We start from the raw sequence: 14,656 nt of genomic DNA, 5'->3' as shown, positions 1-14,656 counted from the left end.
TTGAACTCTGGGCTTAGGCGCTATCCCTGCGCTCTTCAGCTCAAGGCAAACGCTCTACCGCTTGAGCCACAGCGCCACTTCCAGTTTTCTAGTGGTTTATTGGAGATAAGAGTCTCATGGCCTTTCCTGCCTGGGCTGGCTTTGAGCCTCGATCCTCAGATCTCAGGGTCCTGAGTAGCTAGGATTACAGGCATGAGCCACCAGGTGAAATATACATTTTATTTTTAATTTTTTTTTACATTTTTTCAATCGTGAAAATACCATACGGAGGGGTTACAATTACAGGGGCAAGTTGATGCGTTCATTTCTTTTTAAGCATTGTTGCCTCCTCCTTTGTTTCCCCTTCCCACCCCTTCCCATCTGAGATATACATATTTTTAAGGACATTTATTTATAAGTCCAATAAATCTGGGAAGTGATTAAAGCTGTATGTTAGATTAAAAAATGGAGAAGAGTATTTCTAAAAAAAGTATTATTTCTTAATATGTTTTTCATGCCAGGCTAGGGGAAAAACAGGTTTGGATACAAATCCTTGAAAATATACCCTCTTGAACCTCACTTCACTTGTGCCCTTCCTGAAGTCATGAGGGGAGGGGCAGAGTAGAGCAAAAGTGTGGAATAATACAATTGGTCCTTCCCCTCTGTGATGCCAGGTTTCTTTAGCAATGCTGAGGCTGAGGGGTGAAGAAGCATGGATTTTCATGTAAAAATTATCTTTCTGAAAGTTTATTAAATAGATAACTAGGAAAAAAGTTTTCTACTGTCCATCCCAGATTTGTCAATCAAATGGATGAATGTAAGTGAGCATGCTAGTAGAATGATCAGTGGTTTAGTTTTCATACCAAACAAAAGCCACCGTGATCAACAGCTCCCTCACAAACCATTTTCCTGTGGAAACACTAGTCTTTCTGATCAGTCAGGCCTGCAGTACTTGTTAACTGATGACTGCCCAGCTTTCAGTGTGCTCTGCCCAGCGGAGAGCTTAGCACTTCTCACAATACTTAAGAAATAATCTCTGTCTCTTTAACGGACAGAACCTTCCATGAGCTAATTGTTGTACACAAACTGGCATCTGGCCTAAAATGGAGGGGGGCCAACTGGGTTATGTTTTACTTCAGAACAAATTCCATTTTATTTCATTGCAATGCATACAACAGCTAGAACGAGACATGCCAGTCTCTCTTAGTGCTCTTCAACCATTTGCTTGAATGACTGAACTCGAGTTAAGATCACATGGCACATCAGCTCTAAGTAGATGAATATTTACAAATATTCTTCCTCCTTATTTTGCATATTTCCGCCTAATCTCTTCTAAATCAGTGTCTGTTAAATAGTCTCTTTAGAACAGGAATGCAAATTTCAGCAGTTTATTCTGCAGTGTTTATAGATGACTAATTATGAAGCTTTACCTTGTGAAATCTCACTTTCACATAATACATTAAGTTCGTATAAATGAATAAATTGTCTGCACACAAAATTGTGTATGCACTGTCAACTTAAAAAGCATCATTTCTCACAAGCCATTTGTAAAAACACTGCTGTTTCCATGTGAAGTCTCTGATCAGCTTCTACATTCAGCCAGTGTTGACTTTTTCAGAGAAGTGAAAAGATACGGGACAACTAGCAACTAGGAAATGTTGAGAACCAACTTGCCAAATCACACACACGCTTATGCAAGCATGTTTCACAGTAAAAACATACCAGGGGCAGGTTCTTCTCCCTCCCTCCTTCCTCCCTCCTTCCCTTGTCCACAATCTCCCTTCTTTTCCTCCTCCCTCGCTTCCTCTTCCCTCTTTCCCTTCCCTTCTTTCCCTTTCCTTTCCCCCTTTCTTCTCTTCCTTTCATTTACTTTTCATTCTTTCTTTATTTCCTTACTTCCTTTATTCTTTCCTCCACTCCTTCCTTCCCTCCCTCCCTCTTTCCCTTTCCCTTATTTTCCCTTCCCTTCCTTCCTTCCCTCCCTCTCTCCCTCTTGCCCTTTCTTTCTTTCTTTCTTTCTTTCTTTCTTTCTTTCTTTCTTTCTTTCTTTCTTTCTTTCTTTCTTTCTTTCTTTCTCTCTCTCTCCCTCCCTCCCTCCCTCCCTCCCTCCCTCCCTCCCTTCCTTCCTTCCTTCCTTCCTTCCTTCATCTTCCCTCCCTCTTCCCTCCTTCCCTTCCCTTCTTTCCCTTTCCCTTTCTTCTCTTCCTTTCATTTCCTATTGCTTCCTTCTTTCTTTCCTTCATTTATTTTTTCCTCCAGTCCTCTCCCTCCCTCCCTTCCTCCCTCCCTCCCGCTAGTTTATAATAAATTGTCCTGATGACTATGACACTTCACATTTAACATTTATCAGTTTTGTTTAGTTGGTCGTACAATTCTAGGTACAAATAACTTTTTAGGGTTCTTTTGTATTGCACTTAAATTGATCTTTATGAATCATTTCCCCTTAGAATATAAACTCCACAAAGATAAAGCACTTGGTTTACTTTATTCTTTTCTGTTTTCTGGGAACCTGGTAGGATTGGCCCCCAGTAAACAAGTGTGACAACAGAGGTAACTGTTATTGAATGTATAAAAGGAGGGGAAATGTTAGTGGCACAAATTGGACGTGGCAGCACATACAATGAAGTCATTGACCAAGCGGAATTGCTTTGCCTTTGTAAAGGATGCTGTATTTATCAAGTAATTTTCACTGTTTAAAGCCCTTGGTGTAGTTGATCTTATTCAGCAGATGATGTGGCAAGCAAGCATGATTATTTTACTAAGATACTCAAACTAGAAAGATGAAACCATGTGCCCTGTGCCCTGTCTCAGACAGGTCCTGAGGTCTTTGTTCCTGCTCCACCATTCTTACATATTGGAGAGGCCTAGGGGTGTAGAGTGACCAAAAATACGGCAATCATCTTTTTATTTTTACTTTTTTGCTGGTCTGGGGCTATGCACTGTCACTGAGCTTTTCACTCAAGGCTGATATTCCACCACTTGAGCCAGAGGTTCAATTCTGGCTTTCATTTTTCTGGGGAGGGCGATCAATTAGAGATAAGAGTATCTCAAGACTTTCCTACCTGGGCTGGCTTCTAACTATGATCCTCAGATCTTAGCTTCCTGAGTAGCTAGGATTATGGGCATGAGCCTTGGCACCCAGCTCAGCTGGTATATTTTAACTGAAATTCTTAGCATAATTATTTTTGAACTTTAGGTAGATAGTCTTTTTCAGTCTTAGACTCTGCCTATTCATGCAGAGCCATGTGGAGTATGAAACTTTAATCATCCCAAATCGTTTCTTATTTTTATTTTTATTTTTTTTGGGGGGGGGGTCCAGTCGTGGGCCTGAACTCTGGGCCTGGACACTGTCCCTCAGCTCTTCAGCTCAAGGCTAGCGCTCTACCACTTGAGCCACAGCGCCACTTCCGGCTTTTTTTTCTGCTTATGTGGTACTGAGGAATCGAACCCAGGGCCTCATGCATGCAAGGCAAGCGCTCTACCACTGAGCCACCTTCCCAGCCCTCTTATTTTCATTTTTAAGATACACATTCTCTAATAGGTGATTACACATTCATGCAAGACTTTGGAAATGAAACTAGTTGAATCCCAACAACCAGCTGGTTAGTCAACACAGGCTAGGGATGAGCAGTTTTTCATGGATCTGATTGCTTAAATTCAGCCATCATTATCTCCCAACCTGGCTCACATAGGAGGTGACATCCAGTCAGCCTGGAAATTTTCTTTCTGGTTGGCCATTCTTGTGTTCTAGGAGGGAATTCTGTCTCTGGGTGGAGAAGAAGTGTTTGACAAGAAGTGAGGAGTTTATACTTAGCAACAGGAACCTGAGATTCTCACATTGTCTCTGACATGTGTCCTAGGGCTTCCTTGTATCTCCTGGTGTCTTCCTATGCCCTGCTATGTCCTCTCCCCACTTCTACTATGGCAGTGAATATGTAGAATCTTCACTGTAAGTGCCTTTTCATTGCGGAGCCCAGATACTTCGACAGCCAATGTCTCTTCGACATGACGTGTCTACACTGGCTTCTCTCCTCCAACTGAGCTCCATCTCTCCCACTCTGCAGCTGAAAGGACCAGCAGTGACAGGCTTCTTCTCTGTACTGATGCATCGGCCCTTAGTGTGTTAAGATGACAAAGAGAGGGACTCTCTTTACTCATCTCCCTCAAGTGGCTTATTTGGTGGTCTGGGTTGGTTTCACAGTCCAAATTTTACAGCCATGTTCTTGAAAATGAGGTGTGGGAAAAGACACTCATTCATGGAAATCAAGAGATACGTGTGTGGAGGTGGTTTGGGGGCAGCTCACTACACCACTGTGTTTAATACAGTTGATCTAGGTAATCATGGTGGTCATTGAGCTCTCTGAACCCTGTATTAGTTTTCTTTGTCATATCTTCAGGTGGTTGAGACAATCCTTGGCTCCTGAGATCAGGTAAACACTAACATTCCTTTTTTTTTTTAAATGATCTTTAAAGTAGTTGTACAAAGGAGTTACCACTCAGCAAAGCAGTTTATGAATACAAAGCATCTTGGTCAATGTCAGCCCTTTCCACATTCCCTTAGGAAAAGGAAACAATGATTACCTTTGGTCATGACAATCCCAGCCAGTGATTTGTGGCGGGCATGCACAGACGTCAGGCCAACGGTCAGCTCCCGGAACTTCTGTGTGACCAGCTGGAACACTGAGTCAGCAAATTCCTGAAAAACACAACACCAGGGCTCTGAGGGGCTGACCAGCAGCAGCAGCGAGTGGTCAGCTGCTTCTCACAGCCTTTTCTCAGCCACATCCTTGTGAGTGTTTCCAGGCTTGCCTGGCACCGAAGACAACTCCCCAGGGTCCCCCAAAGCATGAGCCTTGCTGTCCACATCTCTCTATCCATGGTGTAGGAAGGCAGAAACCCAAACCCATTAATGAGCAGGTGTCTGTCCTGTCCCTGGGCCAGCTGCCTTTGAGAGCCATGTCTGCCTGCCTTTGTCTCTCCGAGCAGCAAGTGTGTCACCAACTGGATTGGAAGAGTCTTGTGAAGACTGGCCATGACTTTCTTTTCAATCCCACAGACCAGTCTTTAAGTACCCAGGATGTCTCAGGGTGGTCTGCCAGCAAACACCTCCCACTGGCTCCCACCACAGACTCTTCTCTGTGTTGTGACATGCAGTCACAACACACAATGCACACACAACACAGGTGCATGCACACCAAACTAATAGAGTCCTTTACTGACATGTCTTAAAGGCCACTCCACAACTCTGTTAAAGCAACATGTGTACAGGAGCAAAGCCAGACTAGCCTAGAATGTGTGGGGGCTGTGGCACCCCCTTCTCTTCCTCTTCCAATCCTGTGCCCCAGACACTGTCTTTTCCTAAAGGTGGAGGCTCCTGGCTTTCCAGCGGGGTCAGCTTGGTTCCTGTTACTGTCACAGGCCTTGGAGCAGGAAGCCAGGTTGGAGTCCCTGAACATAGGGCTCTGTAGCCTATGAACCTGGGCAAGTGATTCAAAACCTTCCAGCATTGTTTTCCTCATTTACAAAGTAATCCTCTTAATTTCCATCTAACAGTGTTTTTGTGAGTATTAATTAATTAACTAATGCTTCTTCAATGCTTAACACAGTGCCCCATACTTGATAAGTGTTCAAAAATGATGCCTTAAATGATTATTCTTCATCATAGCATCATTATTTCCCCCAGTGACTGCAGGTGCTGACCAGATCTTTATGTAGCCACATCCAAATCTTCAGCCTAGCTGTAGAGCTCATTTGTTTTATGAACTGGATCTTCATGTTTATACTGGGTACATTTCACTATTGAACAGACATTGATATAGAGGTGGTCAGGTTTCTGGTGTATAAACATATAAGAAATGAGTAGGCAGTTATAAAAAGTTCATTAGTACTCAGTAAAACCATAAAACAGGGCTGCCTCTAGAAAACTAGAGCCTGCCACAAAAATAACCCAATATCCTCTTCCCTCCTAATTCTTTGGTGATAAAGAGGTCAGCAGGGATCCCTGGGCCCCTCTTCTGAGCCCAGCCAGAGGCTCTTGGGGCTTTTCTGGGCTGCTGTTGCTCTTGTGGTGCCTGCGTGTAGCCTTTGAAATGTCAATGTCATAATAAACACGGAGTCCCCACAGCGCACACGGATGGCTGTGCAAGTTGGGTTTCCCTTACCTGGGTGTAATGCTGGGGAGAGAGGAGGGAGGGTAAGTACTGAGGTTTTGGGGACTGTTACATATTTGTGGGTCTCCCCAGCAATTTTTTTCTACCCATTCTTCTTGGCAAGAGGCCATCATCTCGAGGTGGCTGAGGCAAAGACGTGGAGTTTTGGAGACAAGTCTCAGAGGATGGTCAAGGCTGTTCCGTCTTCTCACGTCCAGAAAACTGACAGCTAGAACCAGCATCCTGCATCTGAGACACCTTGTACGCAGTGTCCTGGTGTTGTCAGCAAGATAGGGGGTGTTCGTGCACCTCTGTAATCCCAGCTAAGTTAGAGGTGGCGGCAAAAGGACAGGTCAAAGCCTAGTCCTGGCAAAAGCGTGAGACCCTACCCAAAAAATAAACAGAAGCAAGAAGGGCTGTAAGTGTGGCTGTAGAGGGAAGAGTCCTGTCTTTTTTTAGCTTCTCAGACTCTGGGTGTCTCTGGGCTTTCAGTTGCACAGACTGAGCTGTTGGGATTGTCTTCCCATGACCTTCTCGCCCACATTTGTACCTTTCCCTCTCTTATCTCTCTTTTGCCATTAGATTTGCAACCAGTCTGGATAATCTAGGATGAGCTTATCTGAAAAAAAAAAACCCTTAACTTAATGACACCTGCCAAGACTCCCCAAATCCATCCCTGTTTTGGGGCTGGGTGTGTCTTTTGGGGGCCCTCGTATAGCTTACCATACCCAGCCAGTTGCTTTTCCATCTCATTTGTTTTTTTTTCCCCTTCCTTTTATTGAAAAATAAAGTTAGCTATATTTCACGCCCCCCGCGCTCCCCATGTGGCTAATTCCTGTTTGTTTTGGAGGAACCCATCTTTTGATCGGAATGAGAGGGAGAAGGGTTGATCTGATTGTTTCTTGGGGATGCCCCAATCACAGCACGGTGGCCAGGAGTGTTCACAGGGGGCACCCAGCAGTCAGGAACCTCCACTACAGTCCTTGGTGCTCCCAAGATGGGTGGCTTTATCCCCATCTAAGACAAGGATTGATGACAAAGCCCAGCTTTCCCTCAGCGTGGGAGTCCAGTGAGACCCTCTCGCACCACCTGTCTCCCTTGAGGACTTCAAGCCTAGCTCTGAGCTGGTGTCTGGAGGGGACCCACGGGCAGGTCAGTCTGTAGCACTCCCCCAGCCAGGTTCACAGAGGACACGAAGATGGTAGAGAGCCATAGGAGACCTCTGCCATCATGTCAAGTTTTGTCTGTCAGTGAAGAGACAACCTGAGTGGCTCTTTCCTCACAGGTCCACCTGGTGGGCTTACTCCACAGGATCTCTATCATCAAGGATTCTAGGAGTCCAGATTTGTAAGGGGCAGCTCTGACTTGGATGCCAGAGACATATGCAGTTCTGTACTCTGTAAGGCTTTGTTGTCTGTGGTCTTGGACCTAGTTGAGATGTGCAATGAGGATTTATGTCTTCTGCCATGAGCTTGAGGCACACACCCCTAACTGTCACCAGGTAAGAGAGTCCAGGAAGGCTTGGTCTGAAGGTGACATTGGCAGTGGACCAGAAGGAAGAGAAAGAATGTGGCTCTCCTCCTTCAGGTTAGTCTCATCAAGCCAGCAAGGATCCAAGCCAGTCTCTGTTCTATTGACAGAAGCATCCTGAGCTGAATGGGGAATGACAGCTCCACCCAGGAGGTGGAGCTTCCTGTGTGTGGAGTTATTTTCACGGCCTGTCACTTGGTCCTGCTGTCTCTCTACTCAGTTTCTAAGTGATCACGATTGCTAATCTCCATTCCCCAAGACTGTCCCTGCTTCAAGGGCAGAATCATCGACGGTTCTTCTAAAATCCCTTTCGTAGGGTCGGGTACCTAAATTATGTTTTTAGCCGTCCTTTACTTCTTTCTAAAAGTTTTCTAGTGTTCCAGGATTGTAAGAATAGCCACACAGAGAACGCATTTAATTCCCAAAAGCCCTCAGGGCATGATGCCCCCAAATCTCCAAGTAATTACATAGAATACTTGAAAACTGACTTCATTTTTGAAACCTAAAGATGGTTCTCCTTCCCTTGGGATATGGGAAAATACCCATACAGTACAGCAATGTGCTAGGCATGGTGTTGGGTCTTGTGTATGCATTGTGCCATTTCATTTCATTCCTATAAGAAAGATACTAAGATCTAAGATCATCTTTTTCCCCAGCCTGGTCCTGGGGCTTGAACTCAGGGCCTGGGTACTGTCTCCGAGCTTCTTTTGCTCAAGGCGAGCACTCTTATCACTTGGGCCACAGTGCTACTTTGGGGCTTTTCTGAATAGTTTATTGGAGATAAGAGTCTTATGGACTTCATTGCCTGGGCTGGCTTTGAATCACGATCCTCAGATCGCAACCTCCTGAGTAGCTAGGATTACAGGCGAGAACCACCATCACCCAGCTAAGATCATCATCCCTTTTAACCATTGAAGTGATGTAAAACAATTTACACAACCAGGATGTGGTAGACATGGGACCACAGATCTGACTCACACCTTCTATGGGTGACCACTGCTCTGTGGAAAGCAGGATTCATCCTGTCCTGAAGACCCCCCACCAGCTGCCTTCCCTCTGGACGCAGAAAGAGCAATACTGTTTGTAGTGGCATGTGAGCAAATGCACGCCGTCATCTTGAGACAGGCCACAGTGCACACGGATGCCTCAGGGTCCCTGGATGTCCTCCAGGCCTGCATCCCAGGATGCTTTGCAACCATTATGAGCTAATTAGCCCTGAGCCATAGCCATCTCTTAATGGAGTCATTTGAGGAAATGCTGAAGCAGAACAAATCACATTTGGTTTGGGTTTTAAAATTTGCACAGATGAAGAATTCCTTGACTTCCTTGGCTCAGCAAAGCCCAGGACCAATGGGATTTCAGGTAGACTGCACCATTGGAGAGTGACAGGGCTTTCTGGCTAGCAGAAGTAGGCTCGAATGGAGCAAAGCAGCATGGTTGATATTTCTGGTGGGGAGATCTCCTTACGCAGAGGTCTCTTGGCCTGACACAGATGACAACTCTAAGGCCACCATCCTTGGCACTGTCTACTCCGTTCTGGCATCATGGTTCAGTGGAAACGATGCCTCTCCTCACTCTGCCAACACATAGGCACTGAACCCCAACCTATTCATTCATCTCTTATGCAGTCCTTTGCCTCTGGTCTCTTAAAACCTATCCTCAACAACAACAAAAACAGATTCTTTTTTAAAATGCATTTTTAAAAAACTCAGCAAACACTTACCCAGAAGGTGCTATTTGCCAGGCAAGTGGGGTTAGATTCCACACCCCTTCTTTGCAAATACCAATGTCTTTAAACCATCCAAGAATTAATTAATAATTTGGACCCATACTCAACAAAAATAATAAAGTTGTGAGTCTCATGTCAGTCTTGGATGGAGTAAGCACTGAGTAAATACTTTGGAAAACATAGGCAAATTGGGCTGCACTTTTTATCAGGTAACAGCAAAAGAACACTGAGGAACAATAAGATACTTCCATGGCATATTAACTGCTGCCCAGCTTGGAGCAGTAAGAGAGGGGGTGATCATTCCAGATTTCTCTGTGTTGCCTCTGGGTAAAAGGGTCTTTGAAGAGCACTTTTGGAAATCTAGACCTACTGGTTGAGTGAGGTAGTTAAAATAAAAAGATTCTTGTTTTCAGCATTTTGGTGTCTTTTTCTCACTTCTGCAGTCTATTGGATTTGGAAAGCTAGCAACCTCCATGGAGAACCTTATATTTTCTCTTGCATGATTTCCTAACAAGGACCTGTCTTTAATGACAAAAATTCCAATTTAATGGTGTATTTGTGGCTAGGGAGCATGGCTTTTGTTTTGTACTTCCTCACTCTTGGATGGTTAGCAGCTAGATCAGACAGGACCCTTAGGATCAAACTTCCGAAGGAATGCACCTTCAAGGTGTTCTTTGCTTTGGTTTCAGCTAAGATCTTTTGGGGAAAAAGCAACTGAACATGTCCCGAAATACTCTTATCCGTTGTCTTTAAGATGGCATGCTGAGCAAGCCCACCATTTTAGTCTTTTGAACACTTATGCCATGACTTTGAGTTAAACTTGTTTTGGAACGCATCTTTCCTTCTTGAACTTTGACCTTAATCTGAGCATCCTCAGTAATTTGTGTGCCCATCCTAAAGCACTTTCCTATATGAATATGTATAAATTGTCTGAATACAATTCCAGACTTCCTTTATTGGGAAAGGGTAACACTTTTGGAAATAACTCCATTTCTGTCTTTCCTGGTCCAGATAATCACCCTTTCTCCATTCTTTTGTCCTCTAGTAGTGCTTATTAGCTTTGCACTCACCAAGAGAGGAACCCATTTTGCTGAGTTACAGCATGGTAACTAACATGTCACTAACAATAGTGCACATCTTAAATGGATGATTGAGTGTATGAATTACAGGAAATTCCCAGGCATGTTGCTATGAGGACTTATAAATGGCTAAGAGGTGATCATTTCAGAATAAATTTGATATGTTTTCTTATTCGTTTCTTTTAACGTTCTTCTTCATCTGTAACATCCTGCCTCCTTGGGTGATCGTGGAAGGCCACAGTAGGACAGATTGTCGTACAAACAACGCACATTTATTTTCTCATAGTTCTGAAGGCTGGAGGCCCCAGATCAATATGTCCGAGGCCTCTTCTTTCAGCTTGTTATGCTGCCATCTTGCTGTGCATGGAGCAAGTAAGAGCCAACCCTCTGGTGGACACTGACCTGTGGGTTCAAGACTCTACTTACATAAGCTTGTTTCTTTAGAGTTTCCATCTCCAAATATAGTCACTTCATCAACTAAGGCTTCAATAAGTGATTTTTTTGGGGGAAAAACACATGATCTGCACTTTTCTGTACCTCCCACATACTTCTTAGATGGAAAATGTTTATTTCATCCCAACAGTCTCCAAAACCTTAATGTATTCCTGCATCATTGTTAAAGTTCAAAGTCTTATCTGAAGAGCATGTACTACAGCCATGGGTGTACCAGGTGTAGTTCATTCTGAGAGAAAATTCCTCTCTAGCCGTAATCCCTTGGCACTAAACAAGATCTGTGCTTCCCCAAGAGATAGGTATAGGATGGGCTTGAAGTTTTTGAGGGGGACATGTCTGTTCATTTATAACACACATGCACAAAACCTAATGTCTCCTGAGCAACCTCCTCTCTGATGCCTTGTAGTGGATACAGGTGATAATATATCGCTCGGTCCTCTCTTAGAGAATAGATCGGTCCTGTCTTACAGAATAGATCCAAACACATGGGGAGATGCAGGGTGGCAGAGTCGCCCAGTGTTTGCCTCATTTGGTGTGTTCCTCTCCTTCCTTGGCAGGTGACAACATTTCCTTGCTCTCTGGCTTTGGAGTAAACTGGGGCTGTACTCTGAGTGTTGGAGAATATGTTTACCCATTGAAGGTAAGTTCTAAGAGACAGCCCGTGTTTATTTCTCTGACACTCTTCCTCTCTTTGGTCCTCAAGCCTTTACAATGTCTTTTTCTTTCTTACCTAGCTAATGGAAGATGGCCTTGGGGGTGGAGCCCCATGAGCTGGGGTTGTATGGTCTCAATCACATGAAGGCATTAATTTGAGAAGCTATAAGTTACAGCAACATTGTTGGAGAAGGGCAGGTACTCCATTATAAAAAGGCAAATAAAACTGGATAAAAGAAAAACAAGTAATGTACAAAGCCCTGTCATCATTATGAAGAGCCAATGGCTTTGCCCCACCATGCATAATCTTCATAATTCATTTTTCTTCATCCCTTGAAACTTATATTTTTATGGTGACAGTTTTTTTTTTTTTTGGTCCGGTTGTGGGGGCCTGAACTCTAGGCCTGAGCGCTGTCCCTCAGCTCTTCAGCTCAAGGCTAGCGCTCTACCACTTGAGCCACAGCGCCACTTCCAGCTTTTTTCTTTTTGCTTATGTGGTGCTGAATAATCGAACCCAGGGCCTCAGGCATGCAAGGCAAGTGCTCTACCACTGAGCCACCTTCCCAGCCCCACGATGACAGTTTTTTTTAATGGTCCTTAGGGTCTTGCATTCGCAAGCCAGACATGTTATCACTTAAGGCACATACTCAGCCTTTATTACTCGTTATTCATAGGATAGAGTTTTCCAGTTATGTCTTGTCATTTTGGGGTTTAATTCTCCTATTTTACCCTTTCCATGTAGCTAGAATGACAGGCACACACTGCCTTACATGGTTATTGGTTCAGATAGGATTTTACTAGCTTATTCCTGGGCCTCAAACCATGATCTTCCAATCTCTGCCTCCCAAATAGATAGGATTACAGATGTGAGCCACCACGTCTACTCTGCAATCTTTTAAAATAGTCTGGAGTACTATTTAAACACATGTTTCAAAGAATGTCTTATAAAGGTATGTGTAAGAAGAAAACTCATTGATTTTTAACTTTTCTTATATTAGGTTGTGAACTAATTTACTTAGGGTTAAAATTTACCTTTTTGGTATTGAATCAGTATTCCTTCCTACAAATGCATCAATGAGCCTTGCTTGTGGGCTTTTATGCCAGTGCTTGTTAAGGTCCTGGCGGGGGGAGGCATTGTCCTTGCTGGTAATCTATCATGCTAACGTGTAAATGATTGTCTCTGAGAGATGACATCAGAATGGGTTGAGGTGGGGTCCTGCCTATTACAAACAATTGGCTTATTTCCCCTCAGCATTTCAGGACAAACGTTCTTGTTTTTTAATTTTTTGGGATAGGGCCTCACTATGTTGCCCAGGCTGGTTTTGAACTCCTGGTCTCAAGTTATCCTCCTGCCTCAGCCTCCAGAGTACTGAGCTGAAAGTGTATGTCGCCAAACTCAGCCTCCTTGTGTGTGTGTGTGTGTGTGTGTGTGTGTGTGTGTGTGTGTGTGTGTGTGTGTGTGTGTGTGTGTGTGCATGTGTGCACTGGTCCTGGGGCTTGAACTCAGGGCCTGAGCACTATCCCAGAGATTTTTGCTCAACTCTAGAGCTTTACCACTTGAGCCATAGCTTTACTTCCCGTTTTCTGGTGGTTAATTAGAGATAAGAATCTCTTGGTTTTTCCTGTTCAGCCTGGTTTTGAACCGCGCTCCTCTTTTCCCAGCCGCCTGAGAAGTTAGGATCACAGGTGCCAGACACAGGTGCTTGAGTTAACCCATTAGTTTTTATGTGCTCTCCGGAGACCTACCATACTTTGGTGTTCGTTCAAACATACATGTATTGCTAGTAAATCCAAGTAATTTTAAGCATGGATTTTCAAGTGATGATGATGATGATCATGATGATGATGATTATTATTATTTTGTTGGTCATGGGGCTTGAACTTAGGGCCTGGCTCTGTCCCTTTTGTTCAAGATGAATGCTGTACCACTTTGAGCCACAGTTCCACTTCTGGTTTTCTGGTGGTTCATTGGAGATAAGAGTCTCACAGACTTTCCTGCCTGATCTAGATTCGACTAGGATCCTCAGATCTCAGCCTCCTGAGTAACTAGAATTACAGGCATGAGCCTGCAAGTTCCTGGCTGCAAGTGGTAATTTTTATAGAATATTTATGCATTTTCCTTCTTCTCCTTTAGGAAGGAGAAGACTATGTCAGGGGCCCATGCTTGTCTTCTTTCAGACTCATCAGTCTTTGAGAAAACAGTGGCTTTGGAAAAATCCAGAGAAACAAGCCTTTGAGTTCTGCTGCTCCAAATCCCTCCATTTTTTTTTTAAGAAAGCCCTTTCTTGCCTGCCATCTCCCCAGCACAGCTATTTTAAGTGATTTCTTTTTAATTAAATCACATACATGATTGCAGCTGTACATGGTTTTTAAGGGTTGAATTTGTGTATGTAAATGACATTGTTTTTGATTACATGCGGGTTAGAAGCGAGACAGAAACTTAGAATTCATACAGGGAGATTTACTTGACTAATTCAACACCAGGAATTTTTAATGTTTTAATCACATGGGTCTTAATATATGCAGTCAACTTTCGTTACTTCAAACCCAACTAATCAGGCTCTGGTATAACTTGATTTTTTCCCCCCACCTGGTATTTGGTTTCCAGAAGCAGCAAAAGTACTCAAAAAACAAGTTTGTATCTGATTAATTTTAAAAATTCAAACTCCAAGCTGTACTTCCAGGGCAGTAAGAAGTTCATTCAACCTCTTAGGGTTGATAAATGCACTCAAATTTAGCAGCAAACTCCTTAACAATTCGGTGGGCCATTATAGTATATTATTGCTTTCAAGATTAATGTCTTACATCCATCTTGACCTTGAAGACACACATCTCATTGTACATTATGAGCAACTTACATCTTGGCTTAATAACTTTTGACAATGCCCCAAGCTTCTATGGTTCTGATGGTATATGTTTACTCTTTCTGTTCTTTGGAGCTTTGAACTTGAAGCATAAGAGGGAGATACACCTGTCTTCTGTGAGCACAAATTTGAAATGCCAGCTCCTTTATAAAAGCTTCCTTGTTGTCAAAGCCCCTATGTATTCATTTTCTTTTCCAAACCTCTATAACATTTCTTGCA

General features: G+C 43.6%; 1 protein-coding gene across 2 annotated transcripts in view; it reads right to left on the bottom strand.

Moving 5' to 3' along the window:
• Adarb2 (adenosine deaminase RNA specific B2 (inactive)) overlaps positions 1-14,656 on the bottom strand; it is a 411,210-nt gene that overhangs the window by 52,853 nt on the left and 343,701 nt on the right. For both annotated transcript variants that reach the window (XM_069990577.1, XM_069990578.1), the window contains exon 4: positions 4,561-4,675. In XM_069990577.1, coding sequence (XP_069846678.1) covers positions 4,561-4,675 — 115 coding nt within the window. The remainder of the gene's footprint in view (positions 1-4,560; positions 4,676-14,656) is intronic.

This window comes from Dipodomys merriami, unplaced genomic scaffold (genome assembly GCF_024711535.1).
Source record: "Dipodomys merriami isolate MVZ:Mamm:240054 unplaced genomic scaffold, mDipMer1.0.p SCAF_4, whole genome shotgun sequence".
Classification (NCBI taxonomy): Eukaryota; Metazoa; Chordata; class Mammalia; order Rodentia; family Heteromyidae; genus Dipodomys; species Dipodomys merriami.
Note: the sequence above shows the minus strand (reverse complement) of the source record. Positions and strands in the feature narration are given on the sequence as shown.